Source organism: Mauremys reevesii, linkage group 5 (genome assembly GCF_016161935.1).
Source record: "Mauremys reevesii isolate NIE-2019 linkage group 5, ASM1616193v1, whole genome shotgun sequence".
Classification (NCBI taxonomy): domain Eukaryota; kingdom Metazoa; phylum Chordata; order Testudines; family Geoemydidae; genus Mauremys; species Mauremys reevesii.
In genome coordinates this window covers 71,241,577-71,269,359 of record NC_052627.1, presented here as the reverse complement: position 1 = coordinate 71,269,359, position 27,783 = coordinate 71,241,577, and the positions used below count along the sequence as shown (strand labels likewise).

The following is a 27,783-nucleotide window of genomic DNA, read 5'->3' as shown; positions in this document are numbered from 1 at the left end:
CTCTTTTATTGTGCCATATTGCCATAATGGATGCATGTAAGTTGGTTTTAAACCTCTACTTGCAATTTGCTCCTCCATTGGTCTGTGAGGGGGGCACCTCAGGGCGGGGGCGCAGGGGGAGGGAGGGCGCAAGGTGGAAGTTTCGCCTACGGAGCGAAACATCCTTGCACCAGCCCTGACTATATCCCATCCCCCTGCCACCAGGGTAAATTAAAGAACTGCAAATAAAGTTTCTGACATTCACAGTCAGTCACCAGTCTCTCCTTTGCAGTCCTCCTTTATCAGGTTAGTGTTGCCATGTGTCAGGCAATGAGAACTCCTGGGCAGTACATCCTCAGAGCGGAGGTCTGCTCCCTTCCACTGCCTGCCTCTCTCTGCACTGCTCTGCTCCTTTTAAACTCTGCCTCCAGCTTGTGCAGGCTTTGCAGGTGCGGCAGGACAAGGCCACCTTGGCCCAGAGCTACTCTTTAACCTCTTGACCTCTAGGGCTGGGTATACCCCATCACTGGGCTGGAGTTTAATTTTTGTGGATGAGCTCTTCTTATGTGGAGGAGGACTGCTATTTGCTGCTGCCACTTTTGCCTTAGTTCAATTTTGTTATCTGATAGGGTGCCTAAAGAGCCTGAGAAAGAAATAAAAATAACAATAAAACCTATTTCAACATACCAAAATAAACTATTCAGGTACTAAATTGTTTCATATAGTATGTCCTACTTGGTAGCAATTTAGAACACCATCAATGGCAGTATTAGAATATGAAACAAAGAATAATTCACTTGTACATTACACTGAAGGTGTTAGTTTGCCATGGCAGCATTAGAGCTGATGATCAGTATTTTCCTCTGTTGGAATTTAGCCTTCTCAGCTATTTGCAAGACTTGGATTTAGATCATATATGGAATCAAGATTGATTGAACTGAAAAGCCGCAATTCCTGTCAAACTGATTATTCAAAATCTTACAAAGGATATTTAGGCACACTGATAAATTTGTCATTCTTAAGCACTTCCATTATTGTAAACAATAAAACCTGCTCTGATACAAGGCATTCACACTGATTCATCAAATGAATACATTGCCATGCACTGAGCAATGCATATATGGCTCTTTTCAGGTTTATGTTAACAACAGACTTGGCATGAAAAGTCATTTAGGACACAAGCTCTCAGCTGTAGTTACCCCAACAACTGGGGACTTTTATGCTGCTCACAAATAATTTATTCTAAATGTACCTCAGTTTGTTCCTCTTTTGAAAGAGATAAGAGCTTTAAAACAATGTTTTTGGAAATGCCTCAGATATGTCAATAAAAAGTGGCCCTTCCAAAGAGAAAGATCATATTAAATTGCAAGCCTGGGCTCTTTGTGTATGCACATACACATATGCAGTAGACACACTAGCGGCTCCCTCTATCACAGCCTCCCTGGATGCAGAAATATACCTGATAAACAACAGGAATGGGAAGAAATAATTGGTAGGAAGATCCCCACAGTTCTAGCCAGACAGCCAAGTGCTGAGCTGTTCAGCTAATGTGGCTGTTAACTCAAGCCTGCAGGGAACCACACAAAAAAGGATAATCCTCATGCCAAATCTGAACCGCAAATTAAGAGTTTGGTGCTATTCTAATTCTGTTTGACACAAATCACTCTACAGTCTCTCAAAAGGAGGGGGAAAAAAGGACCGATGTTTTATTTGCTGAGTTTTAGGGCAGGTTTACACAATGGGGTTATGTCGACTTATTGCGATATCTACACCACGCTGGGTTGACGGGAGAAACTCTCCCGCTGACTTACCTTATGCTTCTCGTTCGGCTGGAGTACCGGAGTCGATGGGAGAGCGATCTGCAGTCGATTTAGCAGGTCTTCACTAGACCCACTAAATCGACCCATAATGGATCGATCGCCTCAGCATCTATCCACGATAAGTGTAGACATACCCTTAGTTTCTAGAACTCTATCAATAGAAACATAGTGAACAAAACAGTAAAATCTCTGTTTGATCATTTTTCTTTTAGTTTTCCTTTACCTGCCTGGGGTGGACGGCAAACGATGTGAAAAGAACCATCTAATTGCAGGAACCAGAAAATATAAATGAAACGGGCCAGCGTGATCTAACACAAGAGTGTCTAACCAGAGTAATGTCACTGAGTCAATTGGGTTACTCTAGATTAACGAAGATGTGAGATCAGACACTAATAGAAGTACTTGTTAAACATATTCAATATACAACCAGAGGAGGGCAAAGTGTTTGCAGTGTCACCTGACTGGCTAATTAATGACAGCACAAGTACCACAGCCATATTCAAGCAACTTTTCATTTGCCCTCTCTAATAAGGTACAGTAAAATGCTCTGGGATAGATGCTACCAGAAATCATAGAATAAAAATTAATGGTATATTTTATATGAATTTAATGTGAATACTGTCCACAAACTTCTTTACGAAAAAAAATGAAGATTTCCATTGTTTCTAAAGAGATGAGCCTGATTCTTTAGACTGGGAAACAGGAGGACAAGGCTGTACTCTCAGCTCTGCCACTGACTTGCTGTGTGACCTTGGACAAATCATTTCATGTCTCTATGCCTCTGTTTCCTCTCTCACCCTTTTTCTGTCTTGTCTCAATAGACTGTAAGCTCTTTGAAGCAGGGACTGTCTCTGACTGTGTCTTTGTATACTGCTTAAACAATGTGGTCCTGGTTGGGACCTTTCATCACTATTCTAATAACTAGTAATAGTAATTCAACTAGCTATATAATTTTAAAATAACACTATTTCTAGACAGTGATGGTGCTGTATAAATTGGGATCACAAGTGAGGGCCAAATTTTTTGCTTGTGCACGTATTTGCATGTGATGTCTTGCTTGCATGTACAAATACAGGTATTCCACGTGTAATGAAGAACTTTGTAGATACCATTTTGGAGGCCTGTTTAAAATGTTGGTCCTGGAAGAATCAAGAGTCTGACCTGAAGTTTTAAAAAATAGAAGACTTCTGGGAGATTGGATTCCTAGATATAGTGATTTTTGTATGGCACTTTTTCCATGTTAATTTACAGTCAGAGTTCCAGAGGGAGCCACTCAATCTGCCTTCTGTTGGATTGTTGTGCAGAAGACAAGCAGGATGTGCCATGAATGGAGAGAGATAATGAAGCCTTTCAATAATGTCAATTCACAGCAATAATGAAGACAAAGGGACATAAGGAAATCTCATTAATACAAAATTATATTTTGGTAACAAAATCTAGGAAAGGGGAAAAGCAAAATAAGACAAGATAAAAGTGAAATAATGCAGATTTTATATTTTATATTTGTTCCCTAAGGATGATTGGATGATAGAAACATCAGTTTATATCCAAAAGTTATACTCTCTCCAAAGCTGATGGAGGGTATCATACTGGAGATCTCATATTTACACATCCAGAGAGGAAACTTAGCACTTCTTGATTGTGCTCAGTCTCCAGCAGCCTTCTGGCTCTAAAGAGCAACAGTAGTTAAGGCTCCCCCCAAACCAGATCCTTTCTGAAAGTCATTATACAGTTGAACGAAATGGCACAGGATAAAACAAATGCTCACCCTTTGGATTTTCACCAGAAGGAAACATTATTGTATTATTTCCTTCGCAGATATTCCCCTGCTCCAGACCCAAGGAAACAGGAAATGGAAAACTGTTGTATGCCAATAATTATTTTTGCTTCCCTTATTCAGCCATGCTAGAACCAGCAGACTATAATGCACTGGAAATTGTTCTCCATAATTAGATAGTGGTTGATTGAGAACTTGAATAACCACCACTCCTTGTTTAAGTAGGCTTTTACGATTAGTATGTCAGTTTGACAACAAGGAGTCCAGTGGCACCTTAAAGACTAACAGATTTATTTGAGCATAAGCTTTTGTGGGTAAAAAACCCACTTCTTCACACCAGACTAACACGGCTACCCCTATGATACTTGGTACTATGTCTGTTTGGAAACCTTAGAAAAGGGCTACGACTTTCACCCTCTACAAAATCTGCCTCCTCCCTTCTCATGTGGTCCCATATGAGGAAAGATTAAAGAGGCTAGGACTCTTCAGTTTGGAAAAGAGAAGACTAAGGGGGGACATGATAGAGGTATATAAAATCATGAGTGATGTTGAGAAAGTGGATAAGGAAAAGTTATTTACTTATTCACATAATACAAGAACTAGGGGTCACCAAATGAAATTAATAGGCAGCAGGTTTAAAACAAATAAAAGGAAGTTCTTCTTCACACAGCGCACAGTCAACTTGTGGAACTCCTTACCTGAGGAGGTTGTGAAGGCTAGGACTATAACAATGTTTAAAAGGGGACTGGATAAATTCATGGTGGCTAAGTCCATAAATGGCTATTAGCCAGGATGGGTAAGAATGGTGTCCCTAGCCTCTGTTCGTCAGAGGATGGAGATGGATGGCAGGAGAGAGATCATTTGATCATTGCCTGTTAGGTTCACTCCCTCAGGGGCACCTGGCATTGGCCACTGTCGGTAGACAGATACTGGGCTAGATGGACCTTTGGTCTGACCCGGTACGGCCTTTCTTATGTTCTTATGTTCTTATGTTAACTCAATGTGATGTTATTTGCAGAATCTCTCCTTGCAACTTAGTGCAGTTGATATAATACAGTTCACAGTTCACCTGCCTGCCTTGCACCAGAGCAAAAATGAAAGAACAAGTAGGATTCCTGCAGTAGACTTCCAAATAATGTATGATCTATTACTTTTCTTTTCTTTTTTTCTTTAACTGCAGATTAGAAAGAGAATAAAAAATAAACTCCTTAAAGAAAACCAAACTCTCAAACTCAGGAGAAGCCTTAGGGAAGTTACAAGTCAAAATAGGAAAAAGAGTGGCAAGAAAAGAAAAAAAAATATTTAAAGTGGGTTATACTGGTCAAAAAAAATCTTCAGAAAAATACCCAAGAAATATTACCTTCCCTTGGAAACTGAATTTAACTTTTAATAAAAATAAACTGAGTAAGTGTCATATCTGAAAATAGAAATCTTATTTGGAGGGATGATTACGTGAACTTTTAAGTTTGCTGACAGACTTTCAGCATTTTTCTTTCTTAAGACAGTTGAGCTCTAAGAAACATTAGCTAATTAAGCCCCCAATCCTGCAATGTGATCTACACAGGTGGACTGATGCAGAACCCATTAAGTTAATGGAGCTCCATGGTGATGCACCAGTCTATCTGCATGTAGAATCAGGGCCTTTTGTTAGTTTAGTGCAGAGGTTTTCAAACTTCATTGCACCACGACCCCCCTCTGACAACAAAAATTACTACATGACCCCAGGAGGGGGGACCATTGCCTGAGCCTGCCCAAACCTCACTGCCCCCGGTGGGAGGGGGGCAAAGCCCAAGCCCCACCACCCTGAGTCGGGGGGGGGGGGGCAAAGCACAAGGGCTCCAGGCAGGGGGCCTGTAACCTGAGCCCCAGTTTCCTCAGGAACGTGCACAGGCAGAAATTGTGGAAAAACAACATCGCTTGCCTCACAACTTAAGTCGTGCAGAACGCAATGCCATCCACAGCCTCAGAAACCATCCTGACATTATAATCAAAGAGGCTGATAAAGGAGGTGCTGTTGTCATCATGAACAGGTCTGACTACCAAAAGGAGGCCGCCAGACATCTCTCCAATACCAGATTTTACAGGCTACTTCCCTCAGATCCCACTGAGGAATACACTAAGAAACTGCACCATCTACTCAGGACACTCCCTACACTAGCACCGGAACAAATCAACGTACCCTTAGAACCCCGACCAGGGTTATTCTATCTACTACCCAAGATCCACAAACCCGGAAATCCTGGACGCCCCATCATCTCTGGCATTGGAACTCTCACTGAAGGACTGTCTGGATATGTAGACTCTCTACTCAGACCCTATGTTACCAGCACTCCCAGCTATCTCCGTGACACCACTGATTTCCTGAGGAAACTACAATGCATTGGTGACCTTCCAGAAAACACCATCCTAGCCACCATGGATGTAGAGGCTCTCTACACAAACATCCCACACACTGATGGAATACAAGCTATCAGGAACAGTATCCCTGATGATGCCACAGCACAACTGGTTGCTGAGCTCTGTGCCTTTATCCTCAAACACAACTATTTCAAATTTAATGACAATATATATCTCCAGATCAGTGGCACTGCTATGGGCACCCGCATGGCCCCACAATATGCCAATATTTTTATGGCTGACCTGGAACAACGCTTCCTCAGCTCCTGTCCACTCACGCCCCTTCTCTACCTACGCTACATTGATGACATCTTCATCATCTGGACCCATGGGAAGGAGACTCTGGAAAAATTCCACCATGATTTCAACAGCTTCCACCCCTCCATCAACCTCAGCCTGGACCTATCTACACGGGAGGTCCACTTCCTAGACACCATGGTGCAAATAAGTGGTGGTCACATTAACACCACCCTATACCGAAAACCTACCGACCGCTATGCCTACCTTCATGCCTCCAGCTTCCATCCCGGGCACACCACAAGATCCATTGTCTACAGCCAAGCACTGAGGTACAACCGTATCTGCTCTAACCCCGCAGACAGAGACCAACACCTAGAAAATCTCCACCAAGCATTCTCAAGACTACAGTACCCACACGAGGAAATAAGGAAACAGATCAACAGAGCCAGATGTGTACCCAGAAACCTCCTTCTGCAAGACAAACCCAAGAAAGAAACCAACAGGACTCCACTGGCCATCACATACAGTCCCCAGCTCAAACCCCTCCAACGCATCATCAGGGATCTACAACCCATCCTGGACAATGATCCCACACTTTCACAGGCCTTGGGTGGCAGACCAGTCCTCGCCCACAGACAACCTGCCAACCTGAAGCATATTCTCACCAACAACTGCATACCACACCATAGTAACTCTAGCTCAGGAACCAACCCATGCAACAAACCTCGATGCCAACTCTGCCCACATATCTACACCAGCAACACCATCACAGGACCTAACCAGATCAGCCACACCATCACCGGTTCATTCACCTGCACGTCCACCAATGTAATATATGCCATCATATGCCAGCAATGCCCCTCTGCTATGTACATCGGCCAAACTGGACAGTCTCTAAGGAAAAGGATAAATGGACACAAATCAGACATTAGGAATGGCAATATACAAAAACCTGTAGGAGAACACTTCAACCTCCCTGGCCACACAATAGCAGATGTTAAGGTGGCCATCTTACAACAAAGAAACTTTAGGACCAGACTTCAAAGAGAAACTGCTGAGCTCCAATTCATCCGCAAATTTAACACCATCAGCTTAGGACTAAACAAAGACTGTGAATGGCTTGCCAATTACAGAACCAGTTTCTCCTCCCTTGGCTTTCACACCTCAGCTGCTGGAACAGGGCCCCATCCTCCCTGATTGATCTAACCTCGTTATCTCTAGCTTGCTTCTTGCTTGCTTATATATACACACCTGTCCCTGGAAATTTCCACTGCTTGCATCCGAAGAAGTGGGTATTCACCCACGAAAGCTCATGCTGCAAAACTTCTGTTAGTCTATAAGGTGCCACAGGATTCTTTGCTGCTTCTACAGAACCAGACTAACACGGCTACCCCTCTGATACCTGACCACCCAGGGTGGAAGTCCTCAGGCTTTGATCCCAGGCAGTAGGGCTTGGGCTTTGGCAAATCTAACCCTAGCCCTGGCGACCCCATTAAAATGGGGTTGTGACCCACTTTGGAGTCCCAACCCACAGTTTGAGAACTGCTGGCTTAGTGAAATACTTAAGGGTTCTCTAGGACAGTGGTTCTCAGTCAGGGATATGCATACCCATGGGGCTATGTAGAGTTCTTTTAGGGGGTACATCAACTCATCTATATATTTGCCAAGTTTTACAACAGGCTACATAAAAAGCACTAACAAAGTCAATACAAACTAAAATTTCACACAGACAAAATGAGAAAGTAAGACATTTTCCAGTAATAGCATGCTATGACACTTTTTTATTTTTATGTCTGATTTTGTAAGCAAGTAATTTTTACCTAGGGTACAGAAGACAAATCAGACTCCTGAAAGTGATACAGTAGTCTGGAAAGGGTGAGATTCACTGATCAAGGACACTTATCACTGAAGTGCAACAGTTGTTTAATGCTGATTTATAAACAACCAAAGAGCAGTGTAGGATAATACACAAATTAAAGTTCAGAACATGCAGTAAAGAATATGGCAGCCAAATAATAAACACACTTTGTACTTCTGATGTGCATAATGACACTGTAGGTAGGTAGGAGTAGAAACTAGAATCTGGCTCAAGCACCACAATTGACACCCATGTCTTATCATTAAAAGTGGTAGCTGCTGACAATGACCTTGATTCTATATGCTTTGACACTGGTTCAGTGTCACCTCTGAAGGACGAGTGCATGGGAGACTTATGCTACTCAAAAATGAGTAAACATAAAAAGGAATACTAAAGTTAAAACAGAAAACACAAAGCCTTCTCTGAAGTGCCACCACTGGAAGAGTGCCATCTTTAAAATCACTAACCCCACTTTCCTGTAGCATTCTGGAACTAAATTAAATGCAGCTATGACAATTTACACTAGCTGAGGACCTGCCTGATGATGTTTATTGCAATGCTGATATTAATCCAAAACTAAAGGATAACACTTCTTATGGTATTCAGGAATTAAGATACCTGACTCACATCAGTGTTACTGGGAAACAAGAAATTAAATCCTTGCACATGGCATTGAAAATACACCTCTCTATGGGTCATTTTTTCTCATCTGAAGCCCGTCTATTCTTCCTTATTTAATACTAAACAGAGCCTCAATCATCAAGGTTCCTCCTCCTCAACAAGAAATAATTAAAAACACTTTAATTTTTATTTTCTTGTTCTATACAAGCATGTTTATTATCATTAAGTGACAGTTCCTGAAACGCATTGCTGAGTCTAATATGGCCAGTCCTGTAGTGAAATCACTAAGTTAAATTGTTTATTGAAAATTAGCTTTTAAAAATTATCACATTACAATCTAAATATGAGTCATGAATCCTATTTCAGTAATCCATTATGATTCTGCAAGGCCATCAAAATTCAATTAGACTTTACATCCATACACATTCAATAGATGTGTCAACCTAAAGTTCATAATTAGTAAGAGATGGAAATTGCCATCCTTTGTCTAGCCATAAAGATACTTATTGGATGCAGTGTCATCAAAAGCAGAAACCTATTGTTTAAAAGAGTCAATTATTTTGACTAATTCAAGTAGTCAGTGACTTCAAATTGAAAACCCAGAAACCCTTTAATTACATTTCATTTAGGATTAGCAACATTTATGATTGGGATACTTTATAAATGATGGTTGTTCATTATTCATTGGTATAATTAGACTGTATATAATTGTTCAGATTTGAGTAGTGCTATTTTAGGAAAGCTAAAACCTGCAGAGTAAATCTAAAAATGTTCAGCCATGACCACAAAAAAGAATATTAAATGCCATGATTTGGAGCTCTGTTACCTGTGCAATTTTTTCAGTTCATATTTTAAACTATAATAAAGGTATGGTACATAAAATAAATAAACACACAGCAATTGAAATACACCTTAAGACAAAGAGGATCATATTATCTGCTTGTGAACACTGGCATAGCTCTACTGTAGTCACTGAAGAGATAAACAATCCTGTGTCTCACAAGTATGAAAACTAACCTTACTCTCTTGGGAACTTAATAGTTTGGAAGTGATGTAAATAATCATGTGTTTGGAGATAGAACAGACTCTACTTGCAGTGAGAACAGAGTCTGCATAAATCTTGTTTTGCCATTTCTCCCTGATTTACCTTCAGAACAAAAAACAGACAAACTAATCACTGATATATTCAGAAGTTCAGATTGGATTCATGAGAAAATATGGAATATGGCTTAGAACCATTCCTTAAAAAATAAATAACCATGACAAGGTATGAAAAAAATCAAATAAATTAATGTAGTAACTAACACTACAGTGGGATTATAAAAATGCCATGAAAAATATCTAGATTTCCTGCATCTTATTTTCACCTGTTATGAAAATGTGTTTTAATTTAAAACACAGTAATAAGTTAACATTATCTATGGCCTTCAGAAAAAGTGATAAACATAGGCTCTTGTGACAGATATTGCAATCTCATGAAATATCTTTGGGTACCATATTGTATTAAGTTATGCATCACTGTGGGCCAGGGATTGTATGCAATTTGAGTGGAGAGAGTTACCATGACTCCTCCAGGAACCAAAAGTAATGGGAGAGATTAAGATGAACCACTCAAGATGTAAATGCCTCCAGAGAGGTACCATCCCCTGAGGAGGTTTGCATATACTGGTTCAGCAGGGTTTTCCAGAGACCAACAGACAAAGAAAGGCTTTTGGCATAAAAAGGCTGTGTTTAAACTGACTCAGACCCTTCTTTATGATTCAACAAATGGACAAGATTGTCTGTCCAGTGGGACTTTGGCCTACAAGGGCCCCATAAAACTGATAGGTGACTTTTTAGCGTGTGTTTAAATCTGTGTGTTTATTTAAAGATGTCTTTGTAATTCTTTTACTTTAAAAATAAATGTGCGTGCTTAGAAAGAGCAGTGTGGTGACTTGTAGCTGCAGGATCGGAGCCCTCAAAGAGAAAGTAAAGCACAGGTGCTGGTTTTTAGGCAGACTGTGTAAGGGACCAGGGTGTAGCTGGTCTGGCCCAGCGGTCATAGCTGGGCTGGAGCCCATATGTCAGGGAATGTAATCAGTGAGCCAGGGTCCGAGGAATTGCTAGAGTCAGGGTCAAAGTCACATCAGGGTTGGAGACTGGAGATCAAAGGCAGTACCAGGCTAGAGTCAGGAGACAAGAGTCAGTGTCAGAGTCAGGCTGAGATTAGAGGCTGGAGATCAGGGGATGAGGTGAGGTCTGGAGTCAGAGCAGGGCCAAAGTCTGTGTAGCTGCCCCACATAACTTTCTAGGGGACCCTACAGAGTTAAATGGTGTGGTGAGCCAATCAGAGGGCCATGGAGTACTCTGTCACTCTGGGTCCCTTGGGCGGTACTGCCTGTGGGACCTGTTCTCCACAGTGTTCCTTGGCTGTGGCTCTGCATGGTCTCCGGATGGCACTGTGAGAACATTAGCCATCAGTCTGCACTGCAGAATTGGGTTGTAGTGATGGCATCCTTACTGACTGGCTTGCTGGGGACATCACAGTGCAGGGGGCTGTCCAGCCTTAAAACCCCTGCTCTGAAGGGAGTGGGACAAGAGTCCCTGCCCAGAAACAGGTAATGGCTAGAGACCTGACTGGGCACTCCTGGACTAAACCATGTCAGGGGAGGAGGGAATACAGGTGCAGTTACCCTGAAATTGTGACAACCCTGATTTTGAAAGATACTTAGTGCAGGCGCAGGCACCCATCCACACTTTGCACCCTCCAACATCAGCACCTACAACTTTCCTTCACATCTCAGAACTAAAGATGTGTGTTGGAAGACTATGTACAGTGATTTCACAAATACCATATGTGATGCACTATTAACAATGAAAACTTTAGATAATGAGGAAATATACACTTTTTGTATATAATGGAATTTACTTGTGGGGGGGGCTGGGAAGAAGGAACTGCTTTTTAAAAAGTGGGATTCTAGTAGTATCATTCACATCATAGCAGGGATATAACATACTGTTAAGACTAAATTTTTTATCCTGGATGCTTATTATATGAATAGTCCTTACTGAATCCAGTGCCATACTATGAATAATGACTCCTCATATGAGTAAGGGTTTTCAGATTCAGACACTACCATTTTAAAATGGTACTCAGCCTAGCCCATAATTTTTGCAGGCACAATCTTTCCTGTCTTTAACTGTACCCACAATCAACTGCAGGCAAAAATGATAGGATTTAATCACAATCAGGTAAATACTATCATTTGTTCCCGCAATCAATTGCAGTTGCAAAATTAGAGGCACTCTTTCAAAATCAGACCATTTTAATGGTCTGTGATTGACATAACTAGGGTTCAGGTGTGATTTATCATAAGGCTGCTTGGGAAATGTGAAGGATGCACATTTTCTAGACTGTAATTTATTAATATTTTTCTTTTAAAAAATAGTTTTGGACTACCAAAACTGGGTTGGACAAATAAATGAACACATTGGGTATAACAAGGTAAAATCTTAACAGATATGTATAACTATTTACTTGTAGTTATTATAATTTTCTTATTCCTTCAGATAACATGGCAATTGCTGACAATTCAGCACTCATATCCAATCATGCTCATTGTACAAACACTTTCAGAAAAAATATTCGCGTAGCTGAAGTCGAACTACCTTAGTTCGAAGTACTCACCTGTCCAGACGCCGCGGGATCGAAGTCCGCGGCTCCCCCATCGACTCCGCCACCGCCGTTCGTGGTGGTGGAGTTCCGGAGTCGACGGGAGCGCGTTCGGAGTTCGAACTATCACGTCTAGATTAGACGCGATAGTTTGAACTCCGAGAAGTCGAACGCTATGCGTCGACCCGTCAGGTAAGTATAGACCTGCCCTTAGGTAAAAACAAATTAAATTAAAAAAAAAAGATTAGATGATAATAGCCATACAGAAAATAGGTATATTAGTTTCTGCTACAAAAGTGCTAACTACAGGTATTCTCAAGCTGTAAAATCCATATCTGGGCTCAGGTTTGAATTTCAACCCCCAGATCTCCAAAGGTCAGGGTAGTTCAGAAATGAAGCTTTGGTTCAGCCCAATTCTGTGAGAAACTTTAATTGTGAAATTTGGATATGAACTCAGCTCTGGATTTCTGCTCTCACAGTTCAGCCTTTGGTGCTAACTGGATCCTTTTTCACTTTATACCTGATAAAATGAAAGAATTGACTCCTTTTCCAAACATCTCGTTGATTTCTGACTGCTAACTAGCTCAGCTCTAATGGTCTGGATTTCTGACTACACTGACAGAAAGGGATCAATCTAACACCTTCAGACTTTTGATGAGTTTTACCACATCATTTCTGATGTGTGAGTAAACTGGAAAAATAAATGAAAAAGTTGTTAGGTCAACCACTCAAATACTGCTCTGCTTGGGAACCCATTGACATTACTTGCTTTAGAAGGTCTGAAATATGTTCAATGGCTTGTTTTAACCAATAATGCCCGTTCAGTTCACCAGTTTGCCCTCCATCATAACTCCTAAGGGAGAGCTCACAAGATGGTTTTAGTGGGTCTTGACTAAAAAATATTTTTCCAAAACATTTTTTCAGGTTTTATTTGGCAATTATAGTTTTCTCCTATTTACACACATGCACGCTGTGAAGAACACAGGCCATCTCTGGATTCAGGCATGAGTGACTTTGTCTGGCCAAATGAACAACAGAAATGAGCATTGCTGACAGATACTTAAAGATACTTTTTAATTGTAGGCAAAGTGTTACTAGCATAAAGGCTATATACTTGTTCTAGCCACTTCCCCACATTTTAATTATGACATTGGGAAAATAGCCTAACTTATTGTCATGAGAATGTGTGGAAACGTGTGAATGCATATCCTTGAATAAGTCATAAATGTTTAAACAATCAAATCTTATCACATGACTACTTCTGTCATTCTGTTTTCAAGAGACATCTATTTGCAGTTAGTAATGAATTGGGTTACAACATGTACGGTCTAGCCTGGAAACTTTGATGCAACTCCAAGACCAAAGTGTCAAGTCATTGGTCCCTGGTGACCTACACCGACATACTGGGACCCCTACCTGGGCAAGAGTATGCCTGAGACTGAGCAGAGGAATTACTGATCTCTAAAACAGATGCCAATTATGTGGAGAAACAGAGGGTGGAGGCTCTCTTGCACCAACAAAATACCTGAAGCTGTATCCTGTTCTGTTCCCTAGACCGGCCACCTGATGGAGAAGTGAAGAGCTCTGACACTGACTAAGTTGAGCCAGAGGTGTAACCAAAAGAGAGGTAAAGCTCAAAATCCCAGTGCATATGAAAATGCAGATCATGTCTTATCAAAGATACTGGTCAATATCAATTTAAAGCCAAACTCAGACCAATCATGTGAGTTAGACACATTAAAAAGAAGGTGGTCTGAAGAACCTTCTGTAGAGCAATTTGAGGATGCTCGAATCACTCCAAAACCACTAGTGTGTTTGTGCATGTACATATTTCTGTGTGTGTTACTAACTGTTCCCCAAAGTACACACTAAACCTGTAAGTCTGTTTTTGAAACAGTGATGGATCCCTGGGTTAAATCAGTGACATTTTAAAGCTTCTCTAAGGCTGGAGTTTAGTAAATCATTTTGTGTTTTTGCCAGACTATCAGAGACCTATAGGCATTGTGTAACATGGGAAGGGAAATATATTAGACAAACCAAGCTTAATATAAACTTTGTGGTCAGCCAAGCTTAATGGGAGAGATGTAGCCAAAAGGAAGCTACCAGGAAAGCATTGTTCTTCCTTAAAATCAAGGTGAAGTAACAACTGCTGCTTTCAGCAAATTGAGTTAAATTAAATCTAACAATTGACTTTTTGATTGTGTTCCAGCTGCAATATCAAACTGACCATTGTAATGTATTTATTGTAAATTAAGTCAGGAGAACTAAGTTCACTTAGCTAGTAGAATATTTCACTGAAACTTAAGTTTATTTTATAATTGACAGCCTAATTTTTAATTTAATACAATACACACTGAACTGGTTTATTTTCTAAATATTCAATGCAGACAAAGTTACCTATATTGGAGAAAAGGTAAAATCCTTGACAGTAATTCCTGAACCCATTCTATATTTAAATAATTTAAAATATAGCCCTATTATTCCAACAATGCACATAAACATATATATATATACACATGTCTAAGAAACACAGTATCGACTAAAGTTCTTTTGGGTGCCGATTTTCATTTATTTAGCTATCTAATACACCTCTCTCATGGTTTAGTCTCTGCTGTCTAAAAGCCAAATGTTCAGTATTGCCTGAAATGTAAAATGGTTGAAAAGCTTTTACCTTTTCAATTTTGATAAATTGACTTTTTACTGATTTTGAATCCAATGGTTCTTCAGCAATTGAAGCCATCAGATCCTAAATGATGTATGTTTAAGTAATGCACCATGAAGCTTTGGCCTGAAGTAGTTCTCTAAAATTCTTCAACTGGATCCTGGCAAGTCTTGATAAGACACTAAATAGGTATTTCTAGGTAAAAGCCTTCCTCATTAAACCATAATGCTGTGGATTTTGAAGTGGAATTTCTTTTTTTTTTAAATGACCAATATGGCTTTTGGAATAATTAGACTTTGTTGTACATTTTCCCTTCAAAGGAAATAATACACAGTGTTTTAAAAGTGTGTGTAAAGCTAAACAATGCATTGTCAAAAGAGCTTCTCTGTGCCATGGCTGCAGATAGAACTCCGGAAAATTTTTCTAATGAGCATCTGGCTCAAGAGTGAAGGTTTTTCAAAGTAGCTGAAAGTCTTACTTCCTAATAGGCTGTTTTCTCTTCATGGCTGCCCTAATATCTTCATTATACTCAGTGTATAGATTAAGTCTGAAAAGTTTAAAACTATAACCTGCCAGCGGGGTGGCAACTGAAAGATTTGTGTGCATAGAATCCAATGGGGATGACAGCATAAAATGCCTCTTCTATTACAATGTCGCAGTATTGCCAACGCCAAATATTTTAAAATCATGAGCTAGGCCTTAAAAACTCATGTATTAAACTTGATGAGATTTTTATAAAAATCAGAAATTTGGAAGTCTTTTCCTTGGCATTCTGGTTTCTGAACTTTTTGTGTATATTCAGGTTATATTTTCACATTATTCTCTGCAACCATGCTTTGGCCTGAAGTAGTTCTCTAAAATAAGCTATAAGCTTACTTTTTAAAAATGAAAGCTGAGTTTCTCATGAATAACTTGACTCCAGGAGCTGCAGTGTTAAGAAAAAATACCCAACATCTACATACTCAGAATTTTTTTTAAACACTGAGGTCATGAATATAATTCTTTTCTCAGGGAGTGCGGGGATGGTATGGGGTATGATAAGGTGAACTTAGTAATGGCTTCAATCAAACAGTTGCAATGAAACAGTGTTGTGAATTAAGAGTCTATTGCTGTCTCCTAATATATGTAGGAGTCACTCAAGTGCACGGAAATTAAATGTGTGCCTAGAGAAAACAGAACCCACTAAGACTTTAAAACAGCGTTGCTGGATCCCTCTTTTTTTTTGTGCTAAAAAGCACAGGGGAAAAACAGTTTAGCAACTGAATATTGGAGGAAGAGAGGAGAGAACACAACAATGTTATTGTTTAAATTTGCTTTCTTTTCCTTCAAGAAATATCTAGAAGTAGTATTTTTCCATTTTGGAATTATCAGGATCATCAAACTTATCCATGTTTTGAACTACCACTTGCATGAAATTTTCTCTATTGAATGATACATTTGCTCTTGCAGAATATGAAGAAATCCATATCCTGTAATTTCTGAGATAAGTATGAAATCTCACAACCTCACTCTTCACTCTCCTTTCCAGATCATTAATAAATGTATTAAATAACATGGGACTTACTTATTACTGAACCTTGAGGCACCTCACTGTTAACCTTTGCCACGATGAAAATCGACATAAAATCCCATCTATTTTCTGCTTCCTAGCAAGTTTTTGATCTAACAGAGTAAGTTCCCTCTCACCCCATGAAAACTTAACTTCTTTAGTAGCTTCTTGAGCTAGACTCATTAAGGCCTTTCAGAAGTCTAAATAAATTATGCGAACTGGTTTTCCTTTATCCTCGTTCAGTAACTGATCCTGCATACCCATATGCTTTAACTATATGATTGTGAGTAGCCTTATTGACTTCAGTAGATAAAGTTAAGCATGTGGGTATTTGCAGGATTGTACAAGCATAGGTATCTAGTTTTTTATTGGCTTTCAATAATCATAACAAGAATATTAGTGTTCTAATCATTTCCTTTTTAACTTCAAGTTTTTATTCAGATTGAAATCGGAGCCTAATGTTTTAGCAACAAAAACAAAACAACAACAACAAAATCAAAACTTTCAAATATAGATTATGTTTACACAAAAACTTCAGAATTCCAGAAAGGTTAAAAAAATACCATTTTCTCTTTCTCTCAAAAATAAACAAACATATATGTGGCTCTGTGTAACAACATGAGAGAAACAAGCCATTTGTTCCTTACAGACTTTTTTCACTATATATAAAAACAATATAATTTTTGTATAAGCTATTCACATACACTAAGTGAACCTTAACTACCAACAGTTAACTTTGCACTTTTGCCTACTAATCCCCACTTTTGATACTAGATGCTGTAGTAATGCGTGTGGTTTCATTAATGAAGACAGTTACCTAATTCTATATTTGATGTTGGAAGTTAAGCTGCATTAGTAGTAACTGTGAAAAAGTTATCTAAAACTGGCAAGATATTTCAAGGGAAATAATATATACCATATGAGAAAAACCTAGTTAATCAACTTTTTGGAATAAGAGGCAATGTACCTTAAATTGAGCTGTACAAGAAATGATAGTTATGTTCTAAGACAGAGTTTCTCAAACTGTTGTCTGCGGACCACCAGTGGTCCACAAGCTCCATTCAGATGGTCTGTGGATAGTTCCAGCTAAGGTGCATGCCTGGGCAGCCACACACAAGAGAATGAAAGGCCACTCACCTAATTAGTGGAGCTGCACAGGCATGGCTCCAGTAATTAGATGCCTGGACCAGGAGAAGATGCACATGTAAGGTGAGGTGGTAGCCTTGGGGGGAATGGGAGGTAGGTGGAGAAGAGGGAGTGGGGGGAATTTGGGATGTGGAGGGCTGTGGTGGCCAGAGAAAGAGGTTCTGGGCAGTGGCCCCCTCAACGATTGAACTCACAACCCTGGGTTTAGCAGGCCAATGTTCAAACCACTGAGCTATCCCTCCCCCTCATAATTTTCTGCTGCTGTGTATGTATCTGGGGAAACAATTAAAAAAGAAAATGAAAACTGATAAATGTTGTCAAAAGAATACTCATGGAACAGATGTTATGATAAGTGCAAAGCCCTTATCAACACATCTGTTATCTGAAGATTCCACTCACCAACAACTTCAAAGATGATCATTGGGTTCTTTTGGTTATAAAAAGCAGCTTTTGTTTCTTTTATTTGAATCAAACATACTTTAAATTTTCTCTGAAATACTTTAAAAGCAGAAACCCATTGCCAAAATATTGTAAACAGCAGCCACCACCAGGTATCACCACAGTCTTCTAAGGTCTTTGAGTGGGAGCCAATGGTCAGCTTTGGCAAGACAAGCTGTGTTGTTAGTTCTCATTACACAAGGTTCTCTGTACAGGCAGTGCTCGCTGGACAGTTTGGTCTGTGCTTTGGTCTCTGATTAGAGTGAATTCCTTAGGCAGACTTGCTTTGTGGGAATCATAGAACTGGAAGGGACCTTGAGAGGTCATCTAGTCCAGTCCCCTGCACTCATGGCAGGACTAAGTATTATCTAGACCATCCCTGACAGGTGTTTGTCTAACCTGCTCTTAAAAATCTCCAATGATGGAAATTCCACAACTTCCCCTAGGCAATTTATTCCAGAGCTTAAACACCCTGACAGGAAGTTTTTCCTAACGTCCAGCCTAAACTGCCCTTAATGCATTTTAAGCCCATTGCATCTCAGATAAAGAGAAATATGTTTCTCCCTCCTCCTTGTAGCAACCTTTTATGGACTTGAAAACTTATCATATACCCTCTCAGTCCTCTCTTCTCCAGACTAAACAAAGCCAATTTTTTCAATGTTCCCTCATAGATCATGTTTTCTGACCTTTAATCATTTTTGTGGCTCTTCTTTGGAGTTTCTCCAAGTTATCCACATCTTTTCTGAAATGTGGCGCCCAGAACAGGACACAATACTCCAGCTGAGGCCTCATCAGCGTGGAGTAGAGTGGAGGAATGACTCCTTGTGTCTTGCTTACAACACTCCTGCTAATACATCCCAAAATGCTGTTTGCTTTTTTAGCAACAGTTACACTGTTGACCTATATTTAGCTCGTAATCCACTATGAGCCCCCTTTCCCTTTTTGCAGTACTCCTTCCTAGGCAGTCGTTTCCCATTTTCTGTGTGTGCGCAACTGATTGTTCCTTTCTAAGTGGTGTACTTTGTATTATTCCTTATTGTATTTTATCCTATGGGGCACTGGTGTTAGGCTGAGACTCTTTCACCATCTTCATTTCAGGGCTGGTTTTGTGTGTGAATAAAACAAGTTACATGTAAAGTATACCTAGACTCTGCATCACTGATTTTTCCTCAGCTGCGAAGCCAACCTTCCAGACATCCACCACCCTTTGACGGAGGCAATGCTGATATTGGAATAGGACACTGGTGTCAGAAGGAGCAACAGAAGCAAAACATAGTATGAAGTATTTCAGATAATGTAGAAGCAGAATTCCACTGGCAAAACATTGTAAACATTCAGCTGCCCAGTTTTTAAAACATGAAATGATGTAAAACTTCCTAATCAAGTAAGTTAAACACTATGGAAATTTGCAGGCACACTTTTAAGGCATAAGTGCATTCCTAATCATTAATATAATTTTTAGTACCTTTTCAAATAATTACAGTTCCATCAATAGGTGTGGTAAAAGGGTTTACACATTTTTTTATTTAAAAACAAATCACCAGTTGTGCAGCACTTATGCATACAATCCTCCCCACCCTCAAATAGATTGGTAGGATCTATAACACTATTGGGTAAAACTGCGCAGTTGTGCCATGAAGGAACATATGTAGAATATAACAGTTTACAACTGAAAGTTTCTATATGGAATATAACAGCTTACAACTGAAGGTTTGAGGACGTTATTAGTTTTTGCAAGATGTACTGTACTTTATGTTCTTAGGAAGGAAACTAACTTCTTTTTAAATGACGTATATAAAAAGTCTTGTTGCTGATGACTTACCGTCAAGCATGTAATCTATGATGATCCATCTGATGGGAATGTTCTTAAAATGTAGCTTCCCTTCATAATGGAAATCTCTCTCATGATATTCAAAATCTCTTTCAAACTAAAGTCAAAATTACATACTGAGTTGTTTAAGAGAAAAGGGCATTACTTAGGTAATAATTCATAATGCAAAGTATAGCATGATTGTCAGTGTCATTATATATTAAAAAGTTGCTGATGCCTCATGGCAAAATTTGGAAAAAGTCATCGTATTTAGGAGAACAAGTTATACTTAGAATATACCCAGACTCTGCATGATGCGTCATATTTTGTGAATTTCTTCCTTGACCTTTATTACTTTTGGTAAGGAATTATGTATCATAATTGGGGCCTCGGAGTGCTACTGTAACACAAATAGTAAGCATAATTTATTTCAAAAGAAAGAATATGGGATTTTTGCATGAAAACAAAATCTGATTTTTATAAACAGTTGAACTCTTATGAACTGTTTCTGCTCCTGTTTTTTATTCCACACATGAAGTAAAATTCTTTTCATGTTGTCATTTCCATGGCAACTACTTGTAAAGTCAAAGAAGATTATGATTTCAAGTGGGGAATAAAGAGAAGAAAAACTCTTACCAGTACAGATCTCCTGTATCTGATTATACCCTTGGCAGCTTTAATCTACCTAGCACAGGTAAATAGTAGTCACAGTGGTATTCGAACTAGCTGCCAGGGACCCTGGATCCACACTCAGGTTGCTAGCCCATGCTGAAGCCCCTGCTACTATATCTTCGTTACTCTTGTTGCACAAAGTTTCAGATTGCTAGCTATTTTAAAGAAAGCACGGGTATGCCCAATAGTGCTAAAAATCACACCTTCACTTTGTAATAAAGACATACCCTTGAGCTGGAGGTATAATTTCCAGCTTGGTTAGATGTTTATGCGCTAGCTCAATCATTAAAAATAGAACTGCAGTCATGGATGGGCTAACTTCCCCAAATTTAATGGTTTTTATCTTTCTCTAATTTGTTTGTTATTCTTTCATTCCAACATCAATGCATCACCTGCACCTAAAATGTAGTTACTAAACATTTAGCTTCCTGGCATTTCCAGCACAATGTCATATACTGATGAGCTAATCCCTCCTCTAAACAGTCAAAATGTATAATACAAGCATATCTTAGACCAGGCCTGCACAACTCGTAAAGCGGCGAGGGCCACATTCCTCCAAAGAAAACAGCTGAGGGCCAAAACCTCCCAGCCCCAGGAAACACCCTGCCCCAGGGCCACCCAGCCCTATGGAAACAAACCCTCCTTCCCCAGCACCGCCCCACCAAAACAGCTGTGGGCCAAAAAGGAAGGTTGGGCGTGGGGAGGTGATACTTTACTTTAAATCAGCCAGGGGCTCCCAGCTAAAGAGGTGGCTGGGAGCCCTCAGGGTCAAATTAAAGGGCCCAGGGCTCCGGCGGCTGGGGGAACCCGGCAGGGCCAGCTCTAGGTTTTTTGCTGCCCCAAGCAAAAAAAAATTTGGCTGCTCCCTTTCCCAGCCCTGTGCTCCCCCTGTACCCTCCTGCTGCCCCAGTCCTGGGCTCTCCCCCCACCCACACACACACCCTGCCACCCCAGCGCTGGGCTTCCCCCTTTCCTCCCCACCAGTGCCCCCCCACACCTCCTGGCGCCCCAGCCCTGGGTCACTGGTAACTCGCTCCCAGAGCGGGTCATTCAGCCGGAATTTTGGATGTGCACAAAACACAGACAGGATTGGTTCCCATATGGTTACAGAGCTGCAGTAAAGTGGAACAATTTTCAGCTTGTGTGATTGGAGGATATCTGGATGCATATTATAAGACTGTCCTCCATAAATGAGGAAAAGTTGAGGTGCCTTTATTATTCTTTTGTTCCACTCTTTCTTTCTATGGGGAATTTGCCAATGCAATATCACTGTCTTCCTTTCAAACAAACAAAAAGGCAATGGCTGTTGAAAATAGCAATTCCAGTCCTAATAAGCATTTCTTGCTCTATTTTATCCTACTTTTTCTACAGCAAGTTACAGTGGATCAGTATATTTGATTTGGGAGAAATGAAGTAAAAGCTGCCCAAACTGAGCTTGAGCACTCCTGAATTTTGAGGTGTTCAAATCTGGAAGGCAGGTGCTGGGGGTGGGAGGGCTGTGGGCTCCATGGGGGAGCATGGCAGCAACTGTCTGGAGCTGCACAGAGCCAGACACGCTGGTCTGAGTGGCACAGTAAGTGGTTTGGGGGTTGGAGAAGGAGTAGGGGATTCCGGGGGGCAGTCAAGGGACAGGGAGCAGGGGGGGTTGGATGGGGCAGAGGTTCGGAGGGGCAGTCGGGACAGGCAGCAATTGGATAGGCATGGGAGTCCAGGAGGTTTATCGGGGACAGGTAGGGGGTGGGGTCCTGGGGGGAAGTTGGGTGGGGTCTCAGGTGGGGGCAGTTGGGGACAAGGAGAAGGGAGGCTTAGATAGGGGCTGGGGTCCCTAGGGGCAGGGGTCTTGGGAGGGGGTAATCAGGGGACAAGGACCAGTGGGGCTTAGATAGGGGGTGGGGGTTCTGGGGGGCAGTTGGGGCAAGGGTCTGGGGAGGGGGCAATCAGCGCCCAGGGGCTGGGATTCAAAGGGCTCTGGGCTCCCTGCCCCTGCGGGCAGCGCAGAGCCCTCTGATTCCCGGCCGCGGCTGGGATTTAAAGGGCTCTGGGCTCCCTGCGGCTGCCGGCATCCCAGAGCCCTCTGACTCCCGGCCGCGGCTGGGATTTAAAGGGCTCTGGGCTCCCGGTGGCTGCAGGCAGCACAGAGCCCTCTGACTCCCGGCCCCGGCTGAGATTTAAAGGGCTCTGGGCTAATTGATCCTTCAGGCAGAACAGAGCCCTTTGATTCCCTGCTGCGGCTGGGATTCAAAGGGCTCTGGACTGCCCGCAGAGCGCTGTGTGGGGGGGATTTAGAATCCCCCGGCGGGCCGCACAGTGAGGCTCCGCGGGCCGCATGTTGTTGAGCAGGCCTGTCTTAGACAAACATTAAACAAAGTAAAGGCAGACCAATTGGTGCAGAAAGAAGTCGGATGATCAGACAGGTTGGCTAGCACCAGTCAGCTTTGTCTGCATTTTTTGTTGAACATGACCTTCCCTTTTACCTTTTCCTTGAAACTGAGATCACATCCCTATCTTGTCAGAATACAAAGTGCAGATGATCTGTATCTCAATCAAATTTGCATGTCATGAATACATGTATGGAAATGTTCCAAATCTGAGGACTGTCATTTTTATGTTTTTAATAATCATAATTCAATTTTATTGTATTATTCATTTGGAAGGAAACTAATTAATTTACATTAATTTAAATGTAGTGTCTCTTTGAAAAAAATGCATTTTATAGATTGGGTAGGATATGAGGATATGATCCAGAGCTCTAAGTCATTATGGGGTAGTGAAGAATTTAATGAAAGTGAAGAGACATGGCAGCAATGGTAAATTAAATTCTGTTTTTATTCTGACCACACACATTGGAGAGACCCTAAGGGGGTTACCCAAAAGTCTCTTGTACAACTTTAACCCTGTTATGGAAGGACAGGCATAGTATGTCCAGGATAAATCTTTACTCCTTCTTGGAGGACTTAGAGTGAAGAATGAGGACTCCATCAAATAGCATATGTTGTAAACTGAGGACTAATAATTAGCAGGGGTGGCTCAAGGCACCAGCGCACCAAGCGCGTGCCTGGCACGGCAAGCTGCGGGGGGCGGCCTGCCGGTCGCCATGAGGGTGGCAGTCAGCCTGCCTTCAGTGGCATGCCTGTGGGAGGTCTGCTGGCCCCACAGTTTCGGCGGTAATTCGGCGGCAGATACGCCAAAGGTGCGGGACCGGCAAACCTCCCACAGGCACACCATCGAATCCACGTTACCAGTGGACCTCCCACAGGTGTGCCGCCAAAAGCTGCCTGCCTACCATGCTTGGGGCGGCAAAATACATAGAGCCGCCCCTGATAATTAGAGATTAAGTATGCTAGAAAGTACCTGTTGCACGCATGCATATATGATTACAATGACTATCATCATTTCAGTTACTCTAGTATTAGATGCCACACATGGGGATCAAGGCCCTGTTCTGCTAGGAACTATATGGGGCAACAGCCCATTTTGAAAGATGACGGTGCGAGCACCAAAGAAATTCAGTTACTATGTATCATGCTGCAGCATCACGAGTGATTAAAAAATCCAATTCTTTAGCAAGAGTCCTTGCCACAGATAATACTGGCGTAAAGCGCAGGACAGATGAAGTTGGTGCATTACTAGTGCTTAAGGCTTGCTGCATTTTTCTCTTTGCTTTCCTTTCTCTCAGCCACCTCTCAGCCTCTGGCTCGCTGGACAGCCCTCCACTGTGGCCACATCTTCCCAGCTTGAAGTGTCAATGTTGGACATTTTTAGCTAGGAACTACAGATGTATATAATTAAAATGACTGGCAAACTGTAGATAAACATATAACTGGAGCAAGGGGGGCAGGAGGATGAGGAACCCAGTGAAACAATCCCATTTAGCTAAATAATAGTGTCAAAACAATAACTGCATAAGGTCCTAATTCAGCAAAGCACTTAAGCATATGCTTATATTCCATGCCTACAGTACTTTGCTGGATCAGGGCCTAAATTGATATTGGTAAAAATGACTTAATCTCTCTCTACATATTTTATTTGATGTTCAGGGAAATATGATATTTAATTTCAATTTATGGGAGAGATGAGATTATTTGTCAAGCGGATCTGAAAAAGATGCACTGCTTTAAAAAAAAAAAAAAGACTACAGGATCTCATCATGAACCTATCATTATAGACCTGGAAACACATTTTCGCAAGTGCACATCTCCTACTGTGGTTATTCATCAAATGTTGCTTCCAAAGTCCTTGCCTTACACATTCAGGAACTTGGATTTATTGTTTCTATGTCCAGGCTAATACATAATATTGTGGGTGAAATAACAATGACTAAACATCATTCTACATGTATCAACATCACATCTCCTTACAACTAGACACAGTTAACAACAAGTCAATGATGGAAGGATGTCCAACTGCTGAAGAAAATTCTAATTTTAACATTAAAGTTTCAAATGTTCCACTAAAATCATTGTAGAATCACTATCTGAGAAAAAAAAAAAAGTAGAGCTGGAATAACTCTAACCACAAGGATGTGCAGGCTTGTGTTTTAGTGGCTATGTTCTTGATTAGAAATGTCCAGATTCTCTCAAGGGATTCAAAAAAGTTCATGAAGGGTCAGCATTTTGGAGAAGAAATAATTTTTGTCCCATATGCCTCTTAAACCCATGATCATAACATATGCATGAAGCATGGATAAAGAGAACAGTGAGAGAGGCTGAAAGGGAAAGAATTTTGCTAACTTTTTGATTGAAATGTCAACACAAAGTGTTTAGCAAACTTACAAAAATGGTTGGCTTGTTTATTTATGAAATGTGAACAACAAATAAAAATATGTTTAATTTTAGTCCAAGCCAGAAGGAACTGATGTTGCTTCTACCTTGTCTCAATTTATCCTTAACTTTAATCTTGGCAATCACATTATATGCACAATGAACTAGTAATAATATATGAATTATTTTATAGAAAGGCTCCACACTCCTTGCCAACCAACTCTACTGCTAAATATGCACTTACTGTGTATTTTGAAATGCCTGTTTGTGTTGTAGCCTATTTTCTTTTCTTTTAAAAGCTTAGATGAATGAAGATCATTCTGCTAGCAAAGTATAATTTATCAATATTTTTCTGGACTAGAAGTCACAGATGATTAACACTAACTTTCCATTTCAGGGGACCTGGACTGAAATATAGATAAGGCCACAAATGGAAATAAAGCTGGAGGACAGCTGTTGCTTATTCCTAGTGGCTTTGTAGCCCATATTACAATTTAGCACAATCAGGCCCAGGAGATACCTAGGGATGGAATAGTGAAGGGTTTATGCCCAAGGGGCACTGACAGAGCAGAGAAGAGAAATATATGCTACATTATGTTATAGATGTAAAGCCTTTAAATATGGAGTGATGTGTGTTTTCACTGTAGTCAAGCCCCCACCCAGCCAATCACAATGTAAAAGGGGAAACTCAAAAGGTATCAGCAAGTGGCTCAGAAGAAAAAAAAATTAGCATCAGGAGGCAACAGGGATTGAGAAAGAGTGGGCAAGTGGCAGTTACGTGAGAAACAGCATTTGCTTGTCGCATCTTTGGCTCTAGAGTCAGTCTGGCTCCTTTTTCATTAGCATTAAGATTTAATGGGTGTGACGTATGATTGAATATGACCATTTATATCATTGATATTGCCACTGTTATATAATTGCAACAACTCTTGTACAAAATGTGTCACATAAGGTATCAGTGGAAAAGTTATGATTTGCTACGTATGATTATCCTGTTTATATGCATGTATCATTTTTGTTTCTGAAGTTATAAATGTTGGCCATATACAGGCCTCATACATATGTGCTGTATTTCTGGGTGACAAAGTAAAATGTACATTGAGGCCAGACAGCTATGTGCTGATGGCCCATCAAAGATGCTTAGCTCTCACAATGAGCTATAGAAGAAACCCATTTTACCCGATAGCACTTCCTGTGGGAGTCTGAGCAAAAATATGGGCAATGGCTACCCCCTGTGAGTGATCAAGCCATGTAAGGACATGTGATATGCTCATGTGACCCTGGACTCCATCTTGAGTCAGTAACTTTCTACAAACTGGGATTTGAGCTTTGTTTTGAGACAGTAATTTTCCAGGCACATGGCAGAGGACATAAAGGACCCCTGAGATATCTCCATTTTGCCTTTTTCCAGCCCTGATTCTCTGGACTGTGGATTTACAACTAAAAAGAGCATTTTGAACTATGGACTGAGGAACTTCCAATCTCTTGGAAGTTACCAGACATACTTTACAAGACAGCAATCTATTCCATCACTGCTAAAAACCTGATATGAAGACTTAGCAATTATTTGTACGCATTTGATCTACTAACCATTATTAACTCTCTTCTTCTTTTCTTTGATTATTAAACCTTTAGTTTTTAGTTACTAAGGAGTGTTTTCCGCATGATTATTGGGTAAAATCTGGGCTATATATTGACCTGGCTAAGTGGCTGATCTCTTGGGATTAGAAGACCCTATAGTTGATTACATTGGTTTTCAGTAACTGCACATCATATAGTCCAGTATCTGGGTGGTAAGACAAGGGCTAGAATTCCTAAGGAGACTGCATTTTTGACTTCCTGTTTACCAGAGTTATTTGCACAAGCTGAATTTGAATTTACTTCTACCCACCTTTGCTTTTTTCTGAATATTCTCATTCAGTTTAGAACACAGAAGTTATATAAGTGACTCCTTTCTTTGCTTTATAATAAAGTGCCAAATACACAAATGTTCTGGGGAGTACTATAGCCATAACAAGATTATTTGAATTTCTATGGACTTTGTTGTGTGCGTGTGAACAGAAAGAATCAAAGTGTCACATCATTCCTACAAAATGACCTCTTTACAACAGAGAAGAAAATAAAATGAAAAGGAGTTAATAAAATTCCCAACAGGCATGAATGACCATGCTAATCTTACACACAGATCAACTGGAATGCTTCAGTGTAATTTCACTTAAGATTTATTCTGGAGCCAAACCAAGGATGGATTTTATTAAGATCCCTGATATGAGATGGTTATGAAATAATTTCCTCTGGAGAGTTCTCCAGACAAGAGATGTCTCACTGAGATTTGAAGGCTGTTTATCAAGCACATTTTTCTGTAAATCTATTGCATGCCAATAACTATAATTTCCACAGGC

The 27,783-nt window shown here is 40.6% G+C and overlaps 1 protein-coding gene across 6 annotated transcripts in view; it reads right to left on the bottom strand.

Moving 5' to 3' along the window:
- GALNTL6 (polypeptide N-acetylgalactosaminyltransferase like 6) overlaps positions 1 to 27,783 on the bottom strand; it is a 564,733-nt gene that overhangs the window by 346,187 nt on the left and 190,763 nt on the right. Inside the window, exon 2 of one of the 6 annotated variants that reach the window (XM_039541775.1) lies at positions 19,962 to 20,067. The exons of 4 other annotated variants lie outside the window; for them this stretch is intronic. In XM_039541775.1, the coding sequence (XP_039397709.1) occupies positions 19,962 to 20,067 (106 nt within the window). Of the gene's footprint in view, positions 1 to 19,961; positions 20,068 to 27,783 lie in introns of those variants that run through there. One more of the 6 variants, XM_039541782.1, reaches the window with a different exon arrangement.